The sequence below is a fragment of the Electrophorus electricus genome, chromosome 7 (assembly GCF_013358815.1).
Source record: "Electrophorus electricus isolate fEleEle1 chromosome 7, fEleEle1.pri, whole genome shotgun sequence".
Taxonomy (NCBI): Eukaryota; Metazoa; Chordata; class Actinopteri; order Gymnotiformes; family Gymnotidae; genus Electrophorus; species Electrophorus electricus.
Window position 1 is genome coordinate 9,552,300 of NC_049541.1, and position 20,648 is coordinate 9,572,947.

The window sequence follows — 20,648 nt, forward strand, 5'->3', positions numbered from 1 at the left end:
TTGCTTATGTTCTTTTACATCTAGTTACAGGTCGCATTATCTTAAAACTTTGCCTAGTTTAACTATCATGGTAGTTAATTAGCTAGAATAGTTGCTATATAAACAACAGACCCCAAACTGTTTCACCCTTTTTTGCTTCATTCTTAAATTAGTTCTCTCCTTCAAACAGCTATAGTAAAGCTATAATAAATGCTTACTGTTTTATAATACTGTGGACAGAATGGGAATACACCACAGCTCCAGGAAGCACAGTATTTACAGCAGCAGGAAACACCACCCAACACCAGTAGAATTAGAAATAACTAGCAGGGAGAACAAACTAATTGAGAGAAACTAGTGTTTAAACATTAAACACTAAACATTCAGCTGAACTAGTCTTCATGGAGGCGCACATGTAACCTTTAGCAATGTTATGCCTTTGCTAACATAACCGGCTAATTCTTTTGCTGTAGTGGTAATATACACATTTTTGTACGTTAAATGGCTATACTTGGCTAGCCTTAAAATGTATGCGTTACTTTGTGTTTTGTTACCTTGTGTTTTTTGAAACACTAGCGCAGGCCGATGTCTATTGCAGGCTCCGCATAGTGAACGCAGATATTGAATGGAGTGGGCTCAGACCGAAAGGGTCACCTACTCTGGCGTTTGGAGAGCCACGGGGAGCTGTGGGACAGGTAGCTGGCCCACCTGTGGTGAAGGTTCATGCTGCTAACACTGGGCTCGTACAGGTTTGTTCAACAATTCAGGCAAAAACCTGCTGCACTATGGCTTTGGTTTGATATACTGCCACACCTGTCCCACCTCATCGGCTCTTAATTATGTTTAATCATTGTCATGCAGGGAATTTCTCTATTGGGTTTGTAGGCTTTAATAGATTTTGATGAAGCCAGAGTTACGTAATGAGGATTAGTTTAACTACATATTAAAGGGTTTAAGTCCAGGTTATTAAGTTTAAGACCAGATTGAGTCTAAATCCAGGCTATAGATATAATTTGGGTCACCTGAGCAAATTCATTTTATATGGATCTGGTGCAGATTTTCTGATTTAAATACAGGTTAATTCTAGTTAATTCTTGCTTATCAAGTGTTGTAGCTCTTTGAGATGAAAAGAAGTATTAAACTAAGACTTTAGTTTGTTTGGGTATTTCAGGTTAATCGTGGTTTATCTAAGGTCTGTTCTTTGTACTTAGATTACTGGGCTAGCTATATTGGACTGTTGACATTTTGACATATTGCCACCAGGGTTCGATCTAGATTTAGTAGAACTCTGTGCAGGAATATGTTGCAATCTTGCTAAAACCATTTGGCAAATCCAAACTCTTTCCTTACAGACAGATATTGTGATGTAAACACTGTAAGACATTTGAAAAAAAAGAAAAATGCTTTTCTTTTTTGCAGAGTGTTCACTAATGTGACGTTAACAGGCAGGAGTTTTATAGGAGTTGTTTTATATAACTACTACAAAAATACTACCATTAAGCAAATATTATTTAGTATTATTTATATGTAGAGTTGTATTAACAGCAATACTGAGGGCCATCTTTGTTGTAAAATGTTCTTACAGTTAGTTTTAGAAGTTGCTGCATTCGGTTAGTCCCACTGTTGGCTGACATTGAGAATGAAAAGCCAGTGATATAAAGACTATTGTCAGAATAGGCAAATGATACAGTGTAAGTGAAACCATCTACCAAGGAAATACTTTATGAAAGACAATGAAAGGCCTTTATAATCTACTGTCATTTTTGTATTGCAGTTGTGTTTGCTATATTGCCTCTGGTGGTTATTAAGTGTAAATTCTTCACAACCTACTAATAGCAGCCCTTATTCTGCTGGGAAAGGCAATGAATCTTTCTGTCTTTCTCCATTGTCATTGCCCAGTAAGTGACTTGCTGGTGGCATTCAAATCTTTATGTATATTTCTCCTCAATTCAGGAGTGCAATTTTCATAACCCGTTTAATCTAATCCAGTTTACGCGTACAATAGAAGAAACGAATTATCCAGTTTGGCATTGTTCTGGCCATTATGTATTTATTAAGGGTCTTGGTTAAGCTCATCTTATTGGTTTGAAGCCTGTGTTATCCAGTTGAAAGTCAGCTCCTGTGTGTAATTGCAGGGCTGGGTAGTGCTGTGTTTTCTGAGTCATGGTCTCCCGCTGCAGGGCTGCTCTGAAAGGTGACATGTCTTAGTACCCCTCACTCCTACACCTCGCAATGCCTGCAGGAACAGTGAGGATACAGCACACAGCAATACAGCCTCCGGTTTGGGCATCCTCTGTACCCTTCCATGGACAGACAGGAAGACAGACAAACACACACACACACACACACACACACACACATACCCACACACGCCCATTTTAACTTTTTTTCCTTGAGGGTTTGCCGTATTGGTAGCCAATAGCAACAGTAGAAGCAGACCCTGCACCCGGAGTTGAGGAGAAAGACAGTGAGAATAGGGAGAGAAAGGAAAAGCGAAGGGAAGGAGAGGAAGGCAGGAAGAAAGAGAACAGACGGAAAAATAAAGAGAGAATGAAAGGCGCAAGAAGAATAAAGGACGAAAGGGCGAATGAGACAGAGAGAAGAGTGAAATAACTCGGTCCTTATTTAAAAAGAGCAGGTGGAGTCAGAGCCTGTGGGCTGCGAGCGTGTCTCAGCAATGACACACATGCCCACTCCGTTCCTGCGACTGAGAGGCATGCGCTTACACAGTCCCTGTCAGCCTGTAATTAACACAGCAGAGCAGAGCAAGTGAAAGGACTCCGCTTCTGAGAGAGCGAGCGCGAGCGCGCGAGAGGGAGAGACAGAGCGAGAGAGATTAGAGGAGATAGAAAGACAGGAACCTGCAAAGAGAAGGAGAGGGAGAGTCTTAAAGGAGACATTTAGAGAGAAGCCGGGCTATGCTGTAGTGCTGATTCTCCTCTAATTCTGTGTAGAGAGAGAGACGGACTGAGAGAGAGAGAGAGGAGAAAGAGTAAGAGGGAGGCTCAGTGTGAAAGAAGAGGGAGACGAGGAGAGCAGGAGGAGAAGACTGTGTTGATGGCGCGTACCTGCCCGTGCTCATTGGCTGTGGCGCTGGTGTGTGTGTGGGCAGGGCAATGGCATTAGTGCCTCCCTGGCATGCGGAGCAGCTTTGCAGGCAGGCGTGTGCAGTCCATCCTCCACGGGCGCACCATCCGGAGACTGAGCGCGAGCCAGCTGCCACCTAAAGATCCACGCCTGCCGGGACCGTGGGCTGTGCCAGCCTCTCCTCTGGCACAGAGCTGCCTCAACATATTCATACTGCCACACACACACACACACACACACACACACACACACACACACACACACACATGCACACATCATCATGTGAGGAGTAAAGAGTCAGAGGACACTGAGAGCAGGACAGAGAAGAGAGCCCATAACTGAGGAAGAGGAGCAAAGATGAAGAGAAGCGGGGAGTTTTCCGCCTTGCCGAGCTCCGGCGCTACTCGTTACGGCCCCCGGCCTCTCGCCGACAATCTGAACCTCCGCAAGCAGCGTTCCCTTGGCAACCTGATGCTGCTCAGCGACGGTGAGCAGCAAGTGTACACCTTCGGGCCGGACGAACCTTCATCGCTGCCGCCGGCCTCCTCTTCCTCCAGCGTCCGGCAGGGCCGGGGCGGTGCCCGCCGGGGGGCTGACAGGGTAGCGAGGGCGCGCTCCCTCTCCCTCAGCAGAATGCTCTCCCACTCCGAGCACTCGCTCATTCCCGTGCCCTGTAGCCACAGGAGCGGCCGGGCGGGGGCTACCCCGGCTAAACCCGCCCGTAGACACAGACGCAGCCGCGAGGAAGAGGAGGAGGAGGAGGAGGAGCAGGAGGAGCAGGTGGGAGCAGCAGACTCTGGAGACTGGGCAGAGGAAATGGGGAGCGGCAGGGAGGAGAGAGCTCAGCTGGATAAGGAGGTGATCCTCACCATGCTCGGAGACCTGGAGCAGGTCTTGAACACACACACTCGCTCCATGCGTAAGTGACCGACACACTTGGATGAAGGAATCTTAGAAAAGTGTGTTCCACTTCTAATAATGAATGTCTGTGGGGGTGTTTGTGTGTCTGTAGCTTTAGGTTGTAACCCTGTGATAACTGTGTAACTGCTGTCTCTGAGAATACCAAACTACAATGAACAGTCAGGTTATTGTTGGAATATGCCCATGTATGTTATGCAGGTTGCCTTCCAAACTTTTGCACTCCTAATTAAAGTGACAGGAGTGATGAGAAGTGATGATCACGATAGGATTATGAGCCTTCTTTGTGGGACGCCCAGACGTCTTTTCTCGTTACCATGTTACTGCAGGACAGTTACATGGAACTGACTGAAAACACACCGACAGCTTGGTTGATCATTTTAAAAGCTGTGGCTGTTTCCTCATACCGTTCACTTGTAGCCTGCTGCACACACTGCACTGGTGTCAACGAACACCAGTGACCTTCTCTAGTGGTGTTGGAAGCTACTGGCACTTATTGCACTATGTGGGATTATGCAGCGATGGCGCATAGTGTTTATCTTGGTGCTGGCAGCACATGGAACTGTTTTATGGTATCGGTGGCTCCGTTTCCTGGCTGTCTGTGTGATCCATCTCTACGGCCCCTTCCAACCTGGTGGGTTTAATGGAATTAGAGCCATGCATCCATAGCAGAGCTAGACACCTCTGAGCTGTCTGGAGTGTCTGGAGCTCATTATCTGTGGTAATCTTTAGTACATTGTTCTGCGTTGATACTGATACGACGTCATCGCATCATTTGTGTTTTGAAATAATATTTGTTGTGCTTGTCTGTTCTTGACTGCGCTAGACTGTTTTGTGTTGCTGTAAGTTGTGCTATCATGATTTGTAGCATTGTTCTCTTGTGCTATAGCATTTGTGTTGTGTCTTACGTTATACTGTTGCCCATGTGTTGTTTTGTGCCCTCTTACTCATTATGTTGGGTCATGGAGTTTGTAGGATTTGTGCTGTGTCATATATTGTGTGTTAGATGTTTGTCTGGTGTTTTTATGTCAGACACAGCGTGACTCACAGCAGTGGATCTTGGGTATGTTGTCCTACTGTAGTCTGTGTTATGGCACATCCCCCATCTTTAGGACCAAGGCTACATGGATCCTGCTGTGTTTCATTAGGTTCAGGGGGCAGGAGACAGGGGGCAGGAGACAGGAGACAGGGGGCAGCGGGCAGGAGACAGGGGGCAGGAGACAGGGGCAGGGGGCACTTTCTGAGTATAGCGACTTCACAAATTGAAATAAATTGAAATGAGCTGGACAGGTGTGGGAGTGGATCCATGCAGCCCACGTTACTGCTGTCACGGGAGTGTGTTCTTAAACCTGTGGAGCAAACGGAGGGCAAACGGATCTTAGGGAGGGATTTGATGAGACGCGAGATGTGAGCCCTCCTGCAGGTGCTGAGGTGTTGGTGGGGGGGGTGGCTATCAGTCCACACACACAAGACTGGTATGTGTGTGTGTGTCTGTGTGTGTGTCTGTGTGTGTGTGTGTGTGTGTGTGTGTGTGTGTGTGTGTGTGTGTCTGTGTGTGTGTGTGTCTGTGTGTGTGTGTGGGTATGTGTGTGGTGTTTGTGTGTGTGTGGGCATGCATGTGGTGGGTGGGTGGGTGTGTCTGTGTGTGTGTGTGGGTATGTGTGTGTGTGTGTGTGTGTGTGTGTGTGTGTGTGTGTGGGCATGCGTGTGGTGGGTGGGTGGGTGTGTGTGTCTGTGTGTGTGTGGTGTTTGTGTGTGTGTGTGTGGTGTTTGTGTGTGTGTGTGTGTGTGTGTGTGTGTGTGTGTGTATGTGTGTGTGTGTGTGTGTGTGTGTGTGGGCATGCGTGTGGTGGGTGGGTGGGTGTGTGTGTCTGTGTGTGTGTGAGAGTTACTGCATGAATCCTCTTCCATTTCTCCTAATGAAAGTCACAGTATTAATTGCTTTCTGTTTTGGATTGCCGCTTGTTTGTGATTTTATTACCCATGCTCATCTTTAACAATTTACACAGTTTACACTTCCGCAGTTTACACTTACAGTTTACACTTACACAGTTTACACTTCCGCAGTTTTCACTATTATTGGTCTTCAGCAAATGTACCCACACATTCCCTGAAGTGTTAGCTTTCTTTATCTTTTTGTCTTTATTTCTTATTCTCTCATTACTCCTTCCTCACTTCCTCCTTCCTTCCTTCTCCTCCCCTCTACAATCTTTCTGAAGACTTACTGAGTGTTGATACAGTTGGGAGGTCAGCACCTGGGAGGATGTCTGATCTCTTTAGGGGTGTGTCCACATCAGGAGGGGTGTGTCCTCCCTGATTTCTGTAGGGGTGTGTCCTCTCTGTTGGACGTCCTCTGCAGACTTTGCTCCTTGGACCCTGACTCAGAGGACATCACCAGCATGTTGAACTCAAACTGAGCGTGGTGTCAGTTCTGGGATGTACATTTCCCTCCCTGAGCTTAGAGGAGCTGAAACATGCTGAGGTGCGGGAGCACTAGAAACGGCCTGATCGACTCTGACAGATGCGCTTCACAGACACCGTCAGGCAAACTGGAGCTCTGTGTACATGTCATAGCGCACAATCGCTCTGTCCTACTGTGGAAGAGAGATGACACAAGAGGCCGGCTGTATCCCGTCTATTCTGATACGGGCTGTTTTCTCAGAATATTCAGTGGTGTGATGGAACTCTGAAGCCCTGATAAGGTGCAGGTACCCACAGTGGCCAGTGGTCCGACTGGGACAGTGTGTCCACAGGTCAGACTGGTACACTGTGTCCAGTGGTCTGACTGAGACATTCGTCTAGTATGTATGTCGCAAACATCAATTTATTCCAAAGATATTGTCTTTGTCCTTTTCCTGAGTGTGTGTGTGTCACCGCTACCACTGGGATGACCCTTGATTATCGCTCTGCATTGTGTCTAGGAACGACCCCGAGATGGGCCTGTCGTCGCCTTCTTGCATTTATTGCTGTGTTCTGGGTTTTAAAAGATAAAAGGGAAGACACATTGCGGAGACTCCTGAGGATGGGGCACCATCCTCCTCTGGCCAACAACGGACACTACAATAGTGACAACATGAACAATAATAATAAAAAAACATAGCCTGGCCCAGTTTGCATCTCACCCAAGAGTTTGGCGCTGGCATTTGGGTCACAATTTGACTCAAATTGGGTGGAGCAGCTACCGATATGTGTGCCAGCTGAACTGGAGAACGGCAGAAAGTTCTGCCTCTTCCATCTCTCGCTGCTCTGAGCGATTCACTGAAAGAAAATGACTGTAGCTGCTGTGGTGTTTTGCATGTCCAGGTGAGGTGGTTGTCTGGGAATGTCTGGCTCGCTCCAGGTGGCATGCAGAACCTCGAGGTATCAGGTCAACCCACATTTGTTTATTTTTCTGCCCACTAGGGGAAGACCCAGAGACAAGACGCATGCGCACAGTAAAGAACATCGCCGACCTGAGACAGAACCTGGAAGAGACCATGTCCAGCTTACGGGGGACGCAGATCAGCCATAGGTGAGTAACCAGGTTGGGTTCAGTGATTCTTGTAGGTGCAGTGAGAGTTCACATCAGACTCACCCATATTGACAGATGCAGAATTGTTTGTTTATGCTTAGCCAGCATCATGGTGAGGGTCGAGACGTCTCTACAGTGAAAAAGAGAGAATTTGGCTTAGTTTGGTTCATTTAGATACATGTGAGTGTTGCTTTAGCACTGACTGATATCAAAATAATTGACACAGGTTTAATAGACCATGCATACGGCTACACACAATGAAGCTGTGTGTGTGCACATAGCACCCAGTCGCTCTCTCCTAAAGCCACACACACCTACACCCCTTTCACACTTATATCCCCCTCTACATAAGCACAGCTTCACTGGATGCAGTAGGACAGATGGTGCAACCAGCCTCACACCACCAGCCCCCGCTCTTGGTCAGTCTTGGTATTCCACACACGCAGCTCCTAGGAGCTTATAAGGGTTAGGAGGAGAACTACCCTACCCACAGATTCTCCTCCTTTAGATGGAGAAACACCGGAGAACGCAAGAGAAGCATGCTGCAGAATGTGCAGTGGGGGAAGCAGCTGTGCAGTGACTGAACCAGATATGTGGTGATTGAACTGGATATGTAGTGATTGAACCAGCTATGCAGTGATTCAACTGGATGAACACACACAATAAGACCACATGTACAAGCTATATGGATCTGCAAGTATTTCTGCTGATTTTCTGATGGGGTCAAAGAGTCCTTCCTTGGCTTTTCATGTGTGTGGATGTGTGTGCATGTGTGTGCGAGTGTGTCTGTGTCTGTGTGTGTGTGTGTGTGTCTGTGTGTGTCTGTGTGTGCTTGTGTGTGCGAGTGTGTCTGTGTGTGTGTGTCTGTATGTGCTTTTGTGTGCGAGTGTGTCTGTGTGTGTGTGTGTGTGTGTGTGTGTGTGTGTGTGTGTGCTAGTGTGTCTGTGTCTGTGTGTGTGTGTGTGCATGTGTGTGTCTGTGTGTGTGTGTGTGTGCAAGTATGTCTGTGTGTGTGTGTGTGTGCATGTGTGTGTGTGTTCATGTGCATGCCTGTGCTCACCATAGCCAAGCTCATTACCAGCTCTTATATGTTTCATGCCTCCAATCGATCCCTCCATTTCGGCAGAGTGTTTGTTATCCCTCTCAGTGGCCTGCAAGCCGTCATCATTTGGAGCTGCTCCATTAACCCCAGCTACTGTGGTCTTTCTGTCACTGGCAAAGCTGGAAAGATCACTCTCTATAGTGACTTCTGAGCTCCATCTTCTCTCTCTCTCTCTCTCTCTCTCTCTCTCTCTCTCTCTCTCTCTCTCTCTCTCTCACTCTTACTCTTTTTCTCAGTCTCTCCCTAAAGATCCATCTCATATCAGAGAACACTGACATTTAATGTCAGCGCTCTCTCTCAATGCTGTTGCAGCTTGGCTTCCTGCTTCATTCCTGCTTCATTCCTGCTTCAAGTTATCGATCCCTCACTTTAAGAGAGAGAGAGAGAGAGAGAGAGAGAGAGAGAGAAGGAATCTTATATAACTTCGTGTGCAGACAGCCTGAATAGAACAACTTCGAGGAACAGGGAGTAAGAGGAGGGATGATGCGGACTGGGGAAGTTTGTTGTAAAATGAACAGAAGACAGAAAGTCTCCTTCACACACACATACACGCCACCTGTGATACAGATGTTCAGAGTTTCATTCTAACCGTAATCTGCTGTAGTCTTCTGTTCTTGATGTGCCTTCTGTAGCATCTGAATATTAGGATTAGATGTGTTGGATCTTAACTGTGTATTGAGTTAGGTTTGCAGCACAAGGGTTAGCAATCGTGCTTTAGTACATCAATAGGCAAAAGAATCATGCGCCTGTGGACTGCAATTCTTCTGTCTAACACAGGGGGCAGTAGTGAGGCAGACATGACTGTAGGGACTATCCATCATATATGAGTCAGAAAAGATAGGTCTGCAAATCAGTCAGCCTCATGCCTGCACAGTGAAGACACACACACACACACACACACACACACACACACACACACACACACACACTGTGGGGGAATTGGGGCCAATTGTTCCCTGCGTCTCTGTAGCTCTGCCAGCAGTTTCTGGCAGACTCTGATGAGGTGCTCCATCTGGATTATCCAGCCACAGCCTCTTTTGTCTGGAACCGACTCACCATGATTGTGTGTGTGCGTGTGTGTGTGCGTGTGTGTGTGCGTGTGTGTGTGTGTGTGTGTGTCTGTCTGTCTGTGTGCGTGCGCGTGTGTGTTTGTGTATGACCCCTGAATAAACCAATGATGAGTCATGTGTGTGAACAGAGGAGCACATGCTCTCTGTTTGTGCTTAGTCACAGCCTGCTGTACCTGTGCTACCTGCACTCGTAGCAGAGCATTCACACACCTGTCACATACCTGTCATTCATACTGCCGTAGCTACGGAGACGTGCAACACTGCTCTTCTGCAGGGAAAAAGCAGAGTGCACTTAAACTCCATTACAGTCAGTACTATCGGGACCCAGGCCCTCTGCATGGACCTGAACCTCCGGACATTTAAACTCCATTACGATCAGTACTAGCAGGACCCAGGCCCTCTGCATGGACCTGAACCTCCGGACATTTAAATTCCATTACGGTCAGTACTATCGGGACCCAGGCCCTCTGCATGGACCTGAACCTCCGGACATTTAAACTCCATTACGGTCAGTACTAGCGGGACCCAGGCCCTCTGCATGGACCTGAACCTCAGGACATTTAAACTCCATTACGATCAGTACTAGCGGGACCCAGGCCCTCTGCATGGACCTGAACCTCAGGACATTTAAACTCCATTATGATCAGTACTAGCGGGACCCAGGCCCTCTGCATGGACCTGAACCTCAGGACATTTAAACTCCATTATGATCAGTACTAGCGGGACCCAGGCCCTCTGCATGGACCTGAACCTCAGGACATTTAAACTCCATTATGATCAGTACTAGCGGGACCCAGGCCCTCTGCATGGACCTGAACCTCAGGACATTTAAACTCCATTATGATCAGTACTAGCGGGACCCAGGCCCTCTGCATGGACCTGAACCTCAGGACATTTAAACTCCATTATGATCAGTACTAGCGGGACCCAGGCCCTCTGCATGGACCTGAACCTCAGGACATTTAGCTTTTTCACTTGTCATGCATTACCTTTCACTTCAGATCAACAGAAACAACTTTAATAACAGCAATAAAGATAGTAACCTTTATTTATATTAGCATTCTTTTCAGTTCTTTATAGGATTCACAGTGGAGTAAGTACACACACACACACACACACATACTGGTGTGGCATTGCATTTACTGTATATCCTCTGAAGAAACCATGGCTGGCTGTGTATCAGCATGTGTAGGACTCAGTAGGTGTTGATGGCGAGGATTGTGATACACCGAGACCATGTAACCATGACAACAGTGTTTCTGGCAATGCACAACAGTAGCAGCAGTCTGACCCCCAACTGTGCCCTGCCTCACACCTCTCTCTCCCCTTTCCTCTCTCACTCTCTCCCTCTATCCTTCACTCTTTCCCTCTCACTCCCCATCTCTCTCTCCCCTTTCCTCTCTCACTCTCTCCCTCTATCCTTCACTCTTTCCCTCTCACTCCCCATCTCTCTCCCCTTTCCTCTCTCACTCTCTCCCTCTATCCTTCACTCTTTCCCTCTCACTCCCCATCTCTCTCCCCTTTCCTCTCTCACTCTCTCCCTCTATCCTTCACTCTTTCCCTCTCACTCCCCATCTCTCTCTCCCCTTTCCTCTCTCACTCTCTCCCTCTATCCTTCACTCTTTCCCTCTCACTCCCCATCTCTCTCTCCCCTTTCCTCTCTCACTCTCTCCCTCTATCCTTCACTCTTTCCCTCTCACTCCCCATCTCTCTCTCCCCTTCCCTCTCTCACTCTCTCCCTCTATCCTTCACTCTTTCCCTCTCACTCCCCATCTCTCTCTCCCCTTCCCTCTCTCACTCTCTCCCTCTATCCTTCACTCTTTCCCTCTCACTCCCCATCTCTCTCTCCCCTTCCCTCTCTCACTCTCTCCCTCTATCCTTCACTCTTTCCCTCTCACTCCCCATCTCTCTCTCCCCTTTCCTCTCTCCCTGTCTCTTCCTCCCCTCCCCCACCGTAACTAGATGAGCTGTCAACAACTACCTGCTATTATGAGATGTAAAGTAAAAACATCAATCTCGCACACATTTTCATTCATCTGTCAAACCAGTTCTAGCTGATACAGGCGAGAGGTGTTGTGGCTTGAGAAACTATCGCGAGATGGTACTGCAGGACTGGTCTCCTCATGAGCATGTGGCTCAGTGGCAGGACCCACCATCTGGTAGGGTGGGGGGGAGAGATGGAGAGAGAGGGGGGTGGAGGGAGAGAGAGAGATGGAGGGGGAGAGAGAGAGGGAGAGAGGGAGAGAGGGAGCAGGGGCAAGGAAGCTTAACCCCTCTCTGACGGTAAGCTCTTGGGTGTGGTCTTTCTGCCACCACTGATGAATTCTCCCCTGATCACTCATCGCGCCCCAGCACACAGGGTTATGTGCATGCTGTGACTAAGCAGGGCACTGTCCATGCTGCTGTGACTTGGCAGGGCACTGTCCGTGGTGCTGTGACTGGGCAGGGCACTGTCCGTGCTGCTCTGACTGGGCAGGGCACTGTCCGTGCTGCTGTGACTGGGCAGGGCACTGTCCGTACTGCTGTGACTGGGCAGGGCACTGTCCGTGCTGCTGTGACTGGGCAGGGCACTGCCCGTGGTGCTGTGACTGGGCAGGACACTGTCCGTGCTGCTGTGACTGGGCAGGGCACTGCCCGTGCTGCTGTGACTGGGCAGGGCACTGCCCATGGTGCTGTGACTGGGCAGGACACTGTCCGTACTGCTGTGACTGGGCAGGGCACTGCCCGTGCTGCTGTGACTGGGCAGGGCACTGCCCGTGGTGCTGTGACTGGGCAGGACACTGTCCGTGCTGCTGTGACTGGGCAGGGCACTGCCCGTGGTGCTGTGACTGGGCAGGACACTGTCCGTGCTGCTGTGACTGGGCAGGACACTGTCCGTGCTGCTGTGACTGGGCAGGGCACTGTCCGTGGTGCTGTGCTGTGACTGGGCAGGGCACTGTCCGTGCTGCTCTGACTGGGCAGGGCACTGCCCGTGGTGCTGTGACTGGGCAGGACACTGTCCGTACTGCTGTGACTGGGCAGGGCACTGTCCGTGCTGCTGTGACTGGGCAGGGCACTGCCCATGGTGCTGTGACTGGGCAGGACACTGTCCGTGCTGCTGTGACTGGGCAGGGCACTGCCCGTGCTGCTGTGACTGGGCAGGACACGGTCCGTGCTGCTGTGACTGGGCAGGGCACTGTCCGTGCTGCTGTGACTGGGCAGGGCACTCTCCGTGCTGCTCTGACTGGGCAGGGCACTGCCCGTGGTGCTGTGACTGGGCAGGGCACTGCCCGTGCTGCTGTGACTGGGCAGGGCACTGCCCGTGGTGCTGTGACTGGGCAGGACACTGTCCGTGCTGCTGTGACTGGGCAGGGCACTGCCCGTGGTGCTGTGACTGGGCAGGACACTGTCCGTGCTGCTGTGACTGGGCAGGACACTGTCCGTGCTGCTGTGACTGGGCAGGGCACTGTCCGTGCTGCTGTGACTGGGCAGGACACTGTCCGTGCTGCTGTGACTGGGTAGGGCACTGTCCGTGGTGCTGGAGGTCTGCCTGCTGCTGCAGTGTGAAGATATGCAAGCTTCTAAAGTTCCCTGTAATACCTCCTCACCTTGGCATCACTGCTGCAGTGACTAGACAGCCATGGGAGGCTTGTATTGATCGCACTGCTCAAATTCTGTCCCCAAACTCAAATCCCTTTTTCTTATTTCTGTTGCTTTCTCTCTCTCTCTCTCTCTCTCTCTCGCTCTCTCTCTCTCTCTCTCTCTCTCTCTCTCTCTCTCTCTCTCATTTCCTTTCTTAGCACCCTAGAGACAACATTTGACACTACAGTAACAACAGAGGTCAACGGGCGTGGCCTCCCTGCCCTCTCCAGTCGCTCCTCTCCAATGGCTTGGCGACTCGGCCAATCCCCAAACCCTCGTCTGCAGGCTGGAGATGCCCCCTCTATGCCCGGTAGCTACACCCCTCCCAGGTCCAGTGCTGTAGCGACCAGTCGCTATGGTGATTCCTCACGGTTTGTGTACACAGCACCACTGAGGAGGGCAGTAACTTCAGGAGGCAGAGTGGTGGAGCAAGGTGAAAAGGGTGTAGCCCCTGAGGCGGTGCCAGATGGGGACGTAGCGGGGTACATGAGTGATGGAGACCTACTGGCCAAGAATGTACGAGCTGATGACATCACAAGCGGGTGAGATACACCAAAGAATCACAACTTTCCAGTGAGACTGTACAAGCAAACAGTGAAAGAATGTGGACCAAAGTCCAAAGGATCTAAAAATGAGGAGACTTTAAAATGTTGTCCTTTTATGTTATAGTTTCAGTCGTCTAATCTAATACGCAGTGCCAAAAAGTCCAGGATCTTTGATGTGGACTCTGGTTACAGCGGTTCATTATTGCCATAAATTGGAAAATAATGAGCCCATGGCACTTTGTCATTCAGGAGAGTGCTGATGGTAGCTATGATCTGGAGTTGCCATGGGAACCAGATCCTGACTGATTAAATAGCAGCAAAGGACACATTCATGAGGACTGATGTCCAGTATTCTTATAAAATCACTCCATACTAAAGCAAAGAAAGTGCTTCCTACACACAGCACAGCTTGATTATATATCTTTCTGAAGTGTACACACACACACCTGCATATCTAAATGAAGAGGAATAGCTCAAGCTCAGATATGCCTTAATATTTTAGGCTTCATTTCTCTTCACCTTCCTGCCATGACTTGGATGGATAGAGTATGAGACGCATGTAGCATCAGAAAGGGGGTGTGTAACAGTCACGTTCACTCAGGAATACCGAGAAGCACTGGAGTGAAACGCGCTTGTGCACGCGCAAATTGCACGCACACACACGCGCGCGCACACACACACACACACACACACACACACAAATTCACATACACAAAGATCCAAACACAAGCACAAATAAACCCAGAATCTCATTAGTATGTATGATCCACCAGGTATCTAACTGACGGGGGTCTTCACCTGTACTCACGAAATGTTGGCCGGACTCCTGAGCTGACATCAGCTCGAGAGGTCATCCAGAGAGGAGTCAAAGAGGCACAGGGTGAAGCTGACAGGTAAGACAAACCTCTTATTTCCCTTTGGGGATTAACAAATGTTTATTTTATCTTACACCTCCTGTCTCATACCTTCAGCTAAAATCTTCTCCACAAATTGGCCATGTAATAACCAGTCATCAGTCTCACTACAGTTTAACAGTTCAGGAACAAAAAATGTGGATGAGAGAAACTGTCAGGATTATTAAGAACGTATGTAAATTTGGTACAGAAACTCATATTCCTTCATGTCTGTGTATGTCTGAAGGCATCTATATGTGTTTATGTGAAAAAAGAACATCTTATTTGTCCTTCTCATGGGAACTCCTGTGCGCCACTGGAGAGTAGACATTGAGGCTCTGGGTTTGCACTTCCGAGTCTTTTTGTAGGGGTTGGAGAAGAGAACTGGATGAGAGAGAATGACAGTGAGGGCTAGAGGGTGGTCTCTCACACACACCTGACAGTGAGGGCTAGAGGGTGGTCTCTCACACACACCTGACAGTGAGAGGTAGAGGGTGGTCTCTCACACACACCTGACAGTGAGAGGTAGAGGGTGGTCTCTCAGACACACCTGACAGTGAGAGGTAGAGGGTGGTCTCTCAGACACACCTGACAGTGAGAGGTAGAGGGTGGTCTCTCACACACACCTGACAGTGAGAGGTAGAGGGTGGTCTCTCACACACACCTGACAGTGAGAGGTAGAGGGTGGTCTCTCACACACACCTGACAGTGAGGGCTAGAGGGTGGTCTCTCACACACACAACAGTGAGAGGTAGAGGGTGGTCTCTCACACACGCAACAGTGAGAGGCAGAGGGTGGTCTCTCACACACACCTGACAGTGAGAGGTAGAGGGTGGGCTCTCACACACACAACAGTGAGAGGTAGAGGGTGGTCTCTCACACACACAACAGTGAGAGGTAGAGGGTGGGCTCTCACACACACAACAGTGAGAGGTAGAGGGTGGTCTCTCACACACACAACAGTGAGAGGTAGAGGGTGGGCTCTCACACACACAACAGTGAGAGGTAGAGGACGGTCTCTCACACACACCAACGCCTCAGTGCCGGTCCTTCAGGCCTCAGCCCTGGACGTCGCATCAGTGAGAAGTGTGTGCGTAGTCGAGAGGGACAAGGGATTCATTCACTGACGCAAGAGCTTTCTCAGTGACTAATGATTCGCCTGCATGTAGTTTGACATGATCTGTGTTAGCGATTCTCTGAGCTTTCAGTGTATTTGGACATGTGTTCACACATGCTTGGGTGTAACACGTATCTGTTTGTGTGTCACTGAGTGCGTGACCGTGTGTGTGCATGCCTCCTTCTCCCTTTATTTGTGTCTCTCTCTTTCTCGGCCTTTCTCGTCTCTTTCACTCTCTCTCCCACATGCTCTTTCTCTCCCTTTCTCCAGTTTCCAATTTTGGGTCGTAAAACTTCAGCATTCCTGGCTATAGTTCCCAAGCAGAGCATGGACTGTTGAGCTGACAGTGTTGTTTATCAGCAGTGCATTCTAGAGCTATTTCTGCTGCTAGCCTTACTGACGGTGAAGTTAACTGTATCTTGCTGTGTGCTGTGTCACCCCAACACTCTGAACAGCACCAAAGGATTCTCTTCTCTCACCTCTCCCCCACTGGAGCAGAGGTCAATGTTCACTACTTAATCCTTGATCATGGAAATTCCCTAGATCTGTAATGCGGTTGTCATGCCAGTGACCCTGTCTCTGTCTCTCTCTGTGTCTCTCTCTCTCTCTCTCTCTCTCTTTGCCTGTCTGACCCAGTAGCCGTCTTAAGAAGCCTTTATGGTACTACATTTGTAATCTTTATATTGTTTATTGCTGATTCGGAGGTGTAAAGCCGTGTGTGTGTGTGTGAGTATACCATCTGAGTGTAGCATCTCCAAAGGTACGGTTGCTGAGAGTTCGGTATTTAAACAGAGCTGGGTGTCTCCCCCTCGGGCCAGGCAGCGTGGGGAGACTCCTGGCGTGTGTGGAGTGTGTGTGAGATTGCTGTAGTCTGCCTGAGGCCCAGCTGCTCCCTGCAGCACAAGGCCAGCCAACAGCACACCGCCGTTGCTAAGAGAGACGAGGGGAGGGGTGCTCTTATATGTGTGTTTAATGCTTGCTGCTTAAATAATTCAGTTAAATAGCCAACATGCCAACATGATACGTTTTCAGACACGCTGTGTTACTAATCATCATCATCATCATCATCATTGTCATGCCCATCATAATTTTTACAGCAAATTTTATTTTAAGTTCAAAAGTACTTTAAAACAAGACAGATTAAAAATTTAACACTGGATATGAAGTTGGAACGCTGAAACATTAACGTCTTATTTCAGACACATCCATGATCCGGGTCAGTGTCTGGCAGTGGAGGGGATTGGTGGACGTCAGTGTGCCTCTGGGGTTGATCAGACACCTGCAAGGGCTGATGGATGAGAGAGGGGCAGAGCCAGAGGGAAATCTAAAACTCTGTAGTCCAGAGACGGTGATGAATCCGTCTGCCACTGAAAGCTTTTCTCTATAAATACTCCCATCATGCAATATAGATGAGAGCAGGTGCTGCTGATGGAGGCTCTGAGGGGACAGGCAGACGTGCGGCTGGATGGGGAAACGGCACATGTGAATAAGAAACAAACGCCACTGCCAGTGAAAGAGAGAGAGACATGATGGGTGGAAAAGAGCACTAGTAAAGTATGCTCTGCGCTTTTCTGTTTGAAAAAGAGAACCTTCTGAATAGGTTAGTTTGTGTGTGAGAAGGAAAGAGTACTAAACAATGCGCACGCGCGTGTGTCCATGCATGTCTGCATGTGCAGACGTTCCAGGACCATGCTCAGACCTCGTCTGCTGTTATATAAGGTCCAGAGCTCCAGCTCAGCTTGGGCTTGGCGGTTGGTGTCTGGGAGGAGTGCAGGCCAGCGACTGCAGTGAGCGACCCCTGTATCGGTACAGGGAGAGACCCGGTGCAGGGTATCGGTACAGGGAGAGACCCGGTGCAGGGTATCGGTACAGGGAGAGACCTGGTGCAGGGTATCGGTACAGGGAGAGACCTGGTGCAGGGTATCAGTACAGGGAGAGACTCGGTGCAGGGTATGGGTACAGGGAGAGACCCGGTGCAGGGTATCGGTACAGGGAGAGACCCCAACCTCTCCCTTCTTCCTTTATTACCCCTCCCTCTCCCTTCTTCCTTTATTACCCCTCCCTCTCCCTTCTTCATTTATTACCCCTCCCTCTCCCTTCTTCCTTTATTACCCCTCCCTCTCCCTTCTTCCGTTATTACCCCTCCCTCTCCCTTCTTCCTTTATTACCCCTCCCTCTCCCTTCTTCCTTTATTACCCCTCCCTCTCCCTTCTTCCCTTATTACCCCTCCCTCTCCCTTCTTCCCTTATTACCCCTCCCTCTCCCTTCTTCCTTCTCTCCCTGCTAAGTGGGAACCTTAAAAACGACCTCCTAAATGCGCACTAATTAACGATTTGTTTAAAAGTGACCTTTAACGAGGGAACAAAGTCTTTCTTTTGTCCATGAAGTTTAGATTTCTCATTTGATATTCATTGAAGTTGTCCGTGTGATTGTGAAATGAGTTTCTTTAGCTATGCTGGATTTAGCACTGATACCAGATACCTTGCATTTTAGGGAGTGTGAGTCCGAGCGTCCACGGTGAGTTCTATGACACCTCCCACACGCAGTGGCTTCTGAGGCTGGCTTCACACAAAGCCACGTACATCCCCCACACAGTGAATTCGGAGGCTGGCTTCACACAAAGCCACGGAAACTCCTTATATTCCTCCTCGTAATCTTTTCTGCTTGTCTTTATGTGTGTCTCACTTTAACTTTGCTCAGAAACCAAATTGCTCTCCAGTGTCTGTTCAAGTTAAGTTAGGAACATTTGTTTCCTAACGAGTCTCTGAGGACAGATTTTCCCAGGACACACTGGGCTTTTGTTTGCGTCTGATGGGGCCCTAATCAGCAGACAGTAGCCAGTGAACACATGACATTTCATTATTGTACTTCTGAAACTCTAAAACCTCAATGCTAGTAGATTATAATGCAGTTAATGTCTGTACCCTTTATGTCGACTGATCATTAGTGTGGCTAAGTGTACTCAGTGTGTTTCAGCATTTTAGCTCAAATTTCAGTATACTTTTTAAAACTGGAACACTGTCTCTGTTTTTGTCTCTTACTGCCATTTCAAACACACACACACACAAACACACACACACACACACACACACACACAGACACACACACACACACACACACGTGCACAGACACACACACACACAAGCACACACACAAGCGTGCACGCACATACGCACACATACACACGCACACACACATTTGTTCCAAACAATGCCCACTGGTATTGCACACTGTCTCCCTGTCTCCCTCTGAAGACACTCCCTCTAGCCTGTGTTATTACAGACACAAACCTGCACACCTACTGCCAGCTTTCAGGAGCGCTCAAAGTCTGTAACAGTTACTGACAGTCTGTATCAGTTACTGACAGTCTCCCACTGAATCTCCTCCTCCAGAAGATTTTGTGACTCAGAGATGTAGATATGTTTAGTAAAGGCCTAAGGCCTGCGTAGTTGTCTTGGCTGTTTATGTCAAACCCTAGCAGTTGGAGGTTGGTAGAGGAGGCTGTGTTTGTTCCTTGGTGATCACTGTGAGCTGAGAGAACACCACAGATAACAGCAGACTTGCTTTTATCTTTGTTCTCTCTGTCTCTTTGTCGCCTGGTCTTTGTTTTCACACATAATAATCCACACCCCATTTGGCTAGAACAAGCTTAGAGCTGCTGCATAGAAATGTTTTCATTTTTCTCAACTCCAACAACACACTCCCTAGCACGCTCTGTCAGCTAGGCCTTGTCCCCGGGGCATTTCCTGATGCCACCGACCTGAGAGAGAAAAGAAGCAAAAGCGTAGTAACCAGCTACGCGTTAGGCTGAAGGCTAACTTTAGCGCCCGACTGTAGCATCCTTCCTACCCTACAGCGTTCGCTCCCTGGACACTGAACTACCTCAGACTACAGCTAACTGTCCACCATGAACTTCTGTTTTTTTTGTCGTTATGGAAACCTGGCACAATGACACCGTTCTGGATGCCCTGATTGGACTAGCTAACTACACACTGTACCACCAGAACAGCAGCACAGTCTAGAAACGGAGTTTGGCGGCAGGTTGTTCAGGCCATCATCACTAACTACAGTCTGAGATGGAGATCTTTCACTCCCAGACACACTGAATGATCACTACGCACAGTATGAAGTTGAGAATAACCAATCAGCACAGAAGGCTACTCCTCCACACAGCTCCCGCCAACCATTCGGTTAGTTTGAACAGCTAGGAAGACCCTGTCAGCACACGGAGCAGCTCACTGAGTGTTTACAGGCATGAAGTGAAGCAGCTCACTGAGTGTTTACAAGGTGAGATGAAGCAGCTCACTGAGTGTTTACAGGGTGAGATGAAGCAGCTCACTGAGTGTTTACGGGGTGAGGTGAAGCAGCTCACTGAGTGTTTACGGGGTGAGGTGAAGCAGCTCACTGAGTGTTTACAGGGTGAGGTGAAGCAGCTCACCGAGTGTTTACAGGGAGAGGTGAAGCAGCTCACTGAGTGTTTACGGGGTGAGGTGAAGCAGCTCACCGAGTGTTTACAGGGAGAGGTGAAGCAGCTCACTGAGTGGTGCAGAGACAACAATCTGTGTTGTTCATGTTGACAAGACTATCGAGATAATGGTAGACCTTCGAAGGACCTTGCTGCACTCTGCAGCATGGCAGTGTCTTCAACTCCTGCAGAGCATGAGGAGAGCAAACACGTGAGCTCCTCTGCTCACACTCTGGTACAGAAACCGTCTCTGACAGCCCTAGAAATGCTGACGTACCTACAGCCGATTGGGAGAACCGCCGACAGGTTCATAACTGGGGAAGATAAAGTCAGGGCTATG

The 20,648-nt window shown here is 48.9% G+C and overlaps 1 protein-coding gene across 4 annotated transcripts in view; it reads left to right on the top strand.

Annotated features, from left to right (window-relative positions):
* nav3 (neuron navigator 3) overlaps window positions 1-20,648 on the top strand; it is a 142,226-nt gene that overhangs the window by 83,269 nt on the left and 38,309 nt on the right. For all 4 annotated transcript variants that reach the window (XM_035528026.1, XM_035528027.1, XM_035528028.1 and 1 more), the window contains exons 10-12: window positions 7,387-7,495; window positions 13,447-13,830; window positions 14,607-14,726. In XM_035528026.1, coding sequence (XP_035383919.1) covers window positions 7,387-7,495; window positions 13,447-13,830; window positions 14,607-14,726 — 613 coding nt within the window. The remainder of the gene's footprint in view (window positions 1-7,386; window positions 7,496-13,446; window positions 13,831-14,606; window positions 14,727-20,648) is intronic.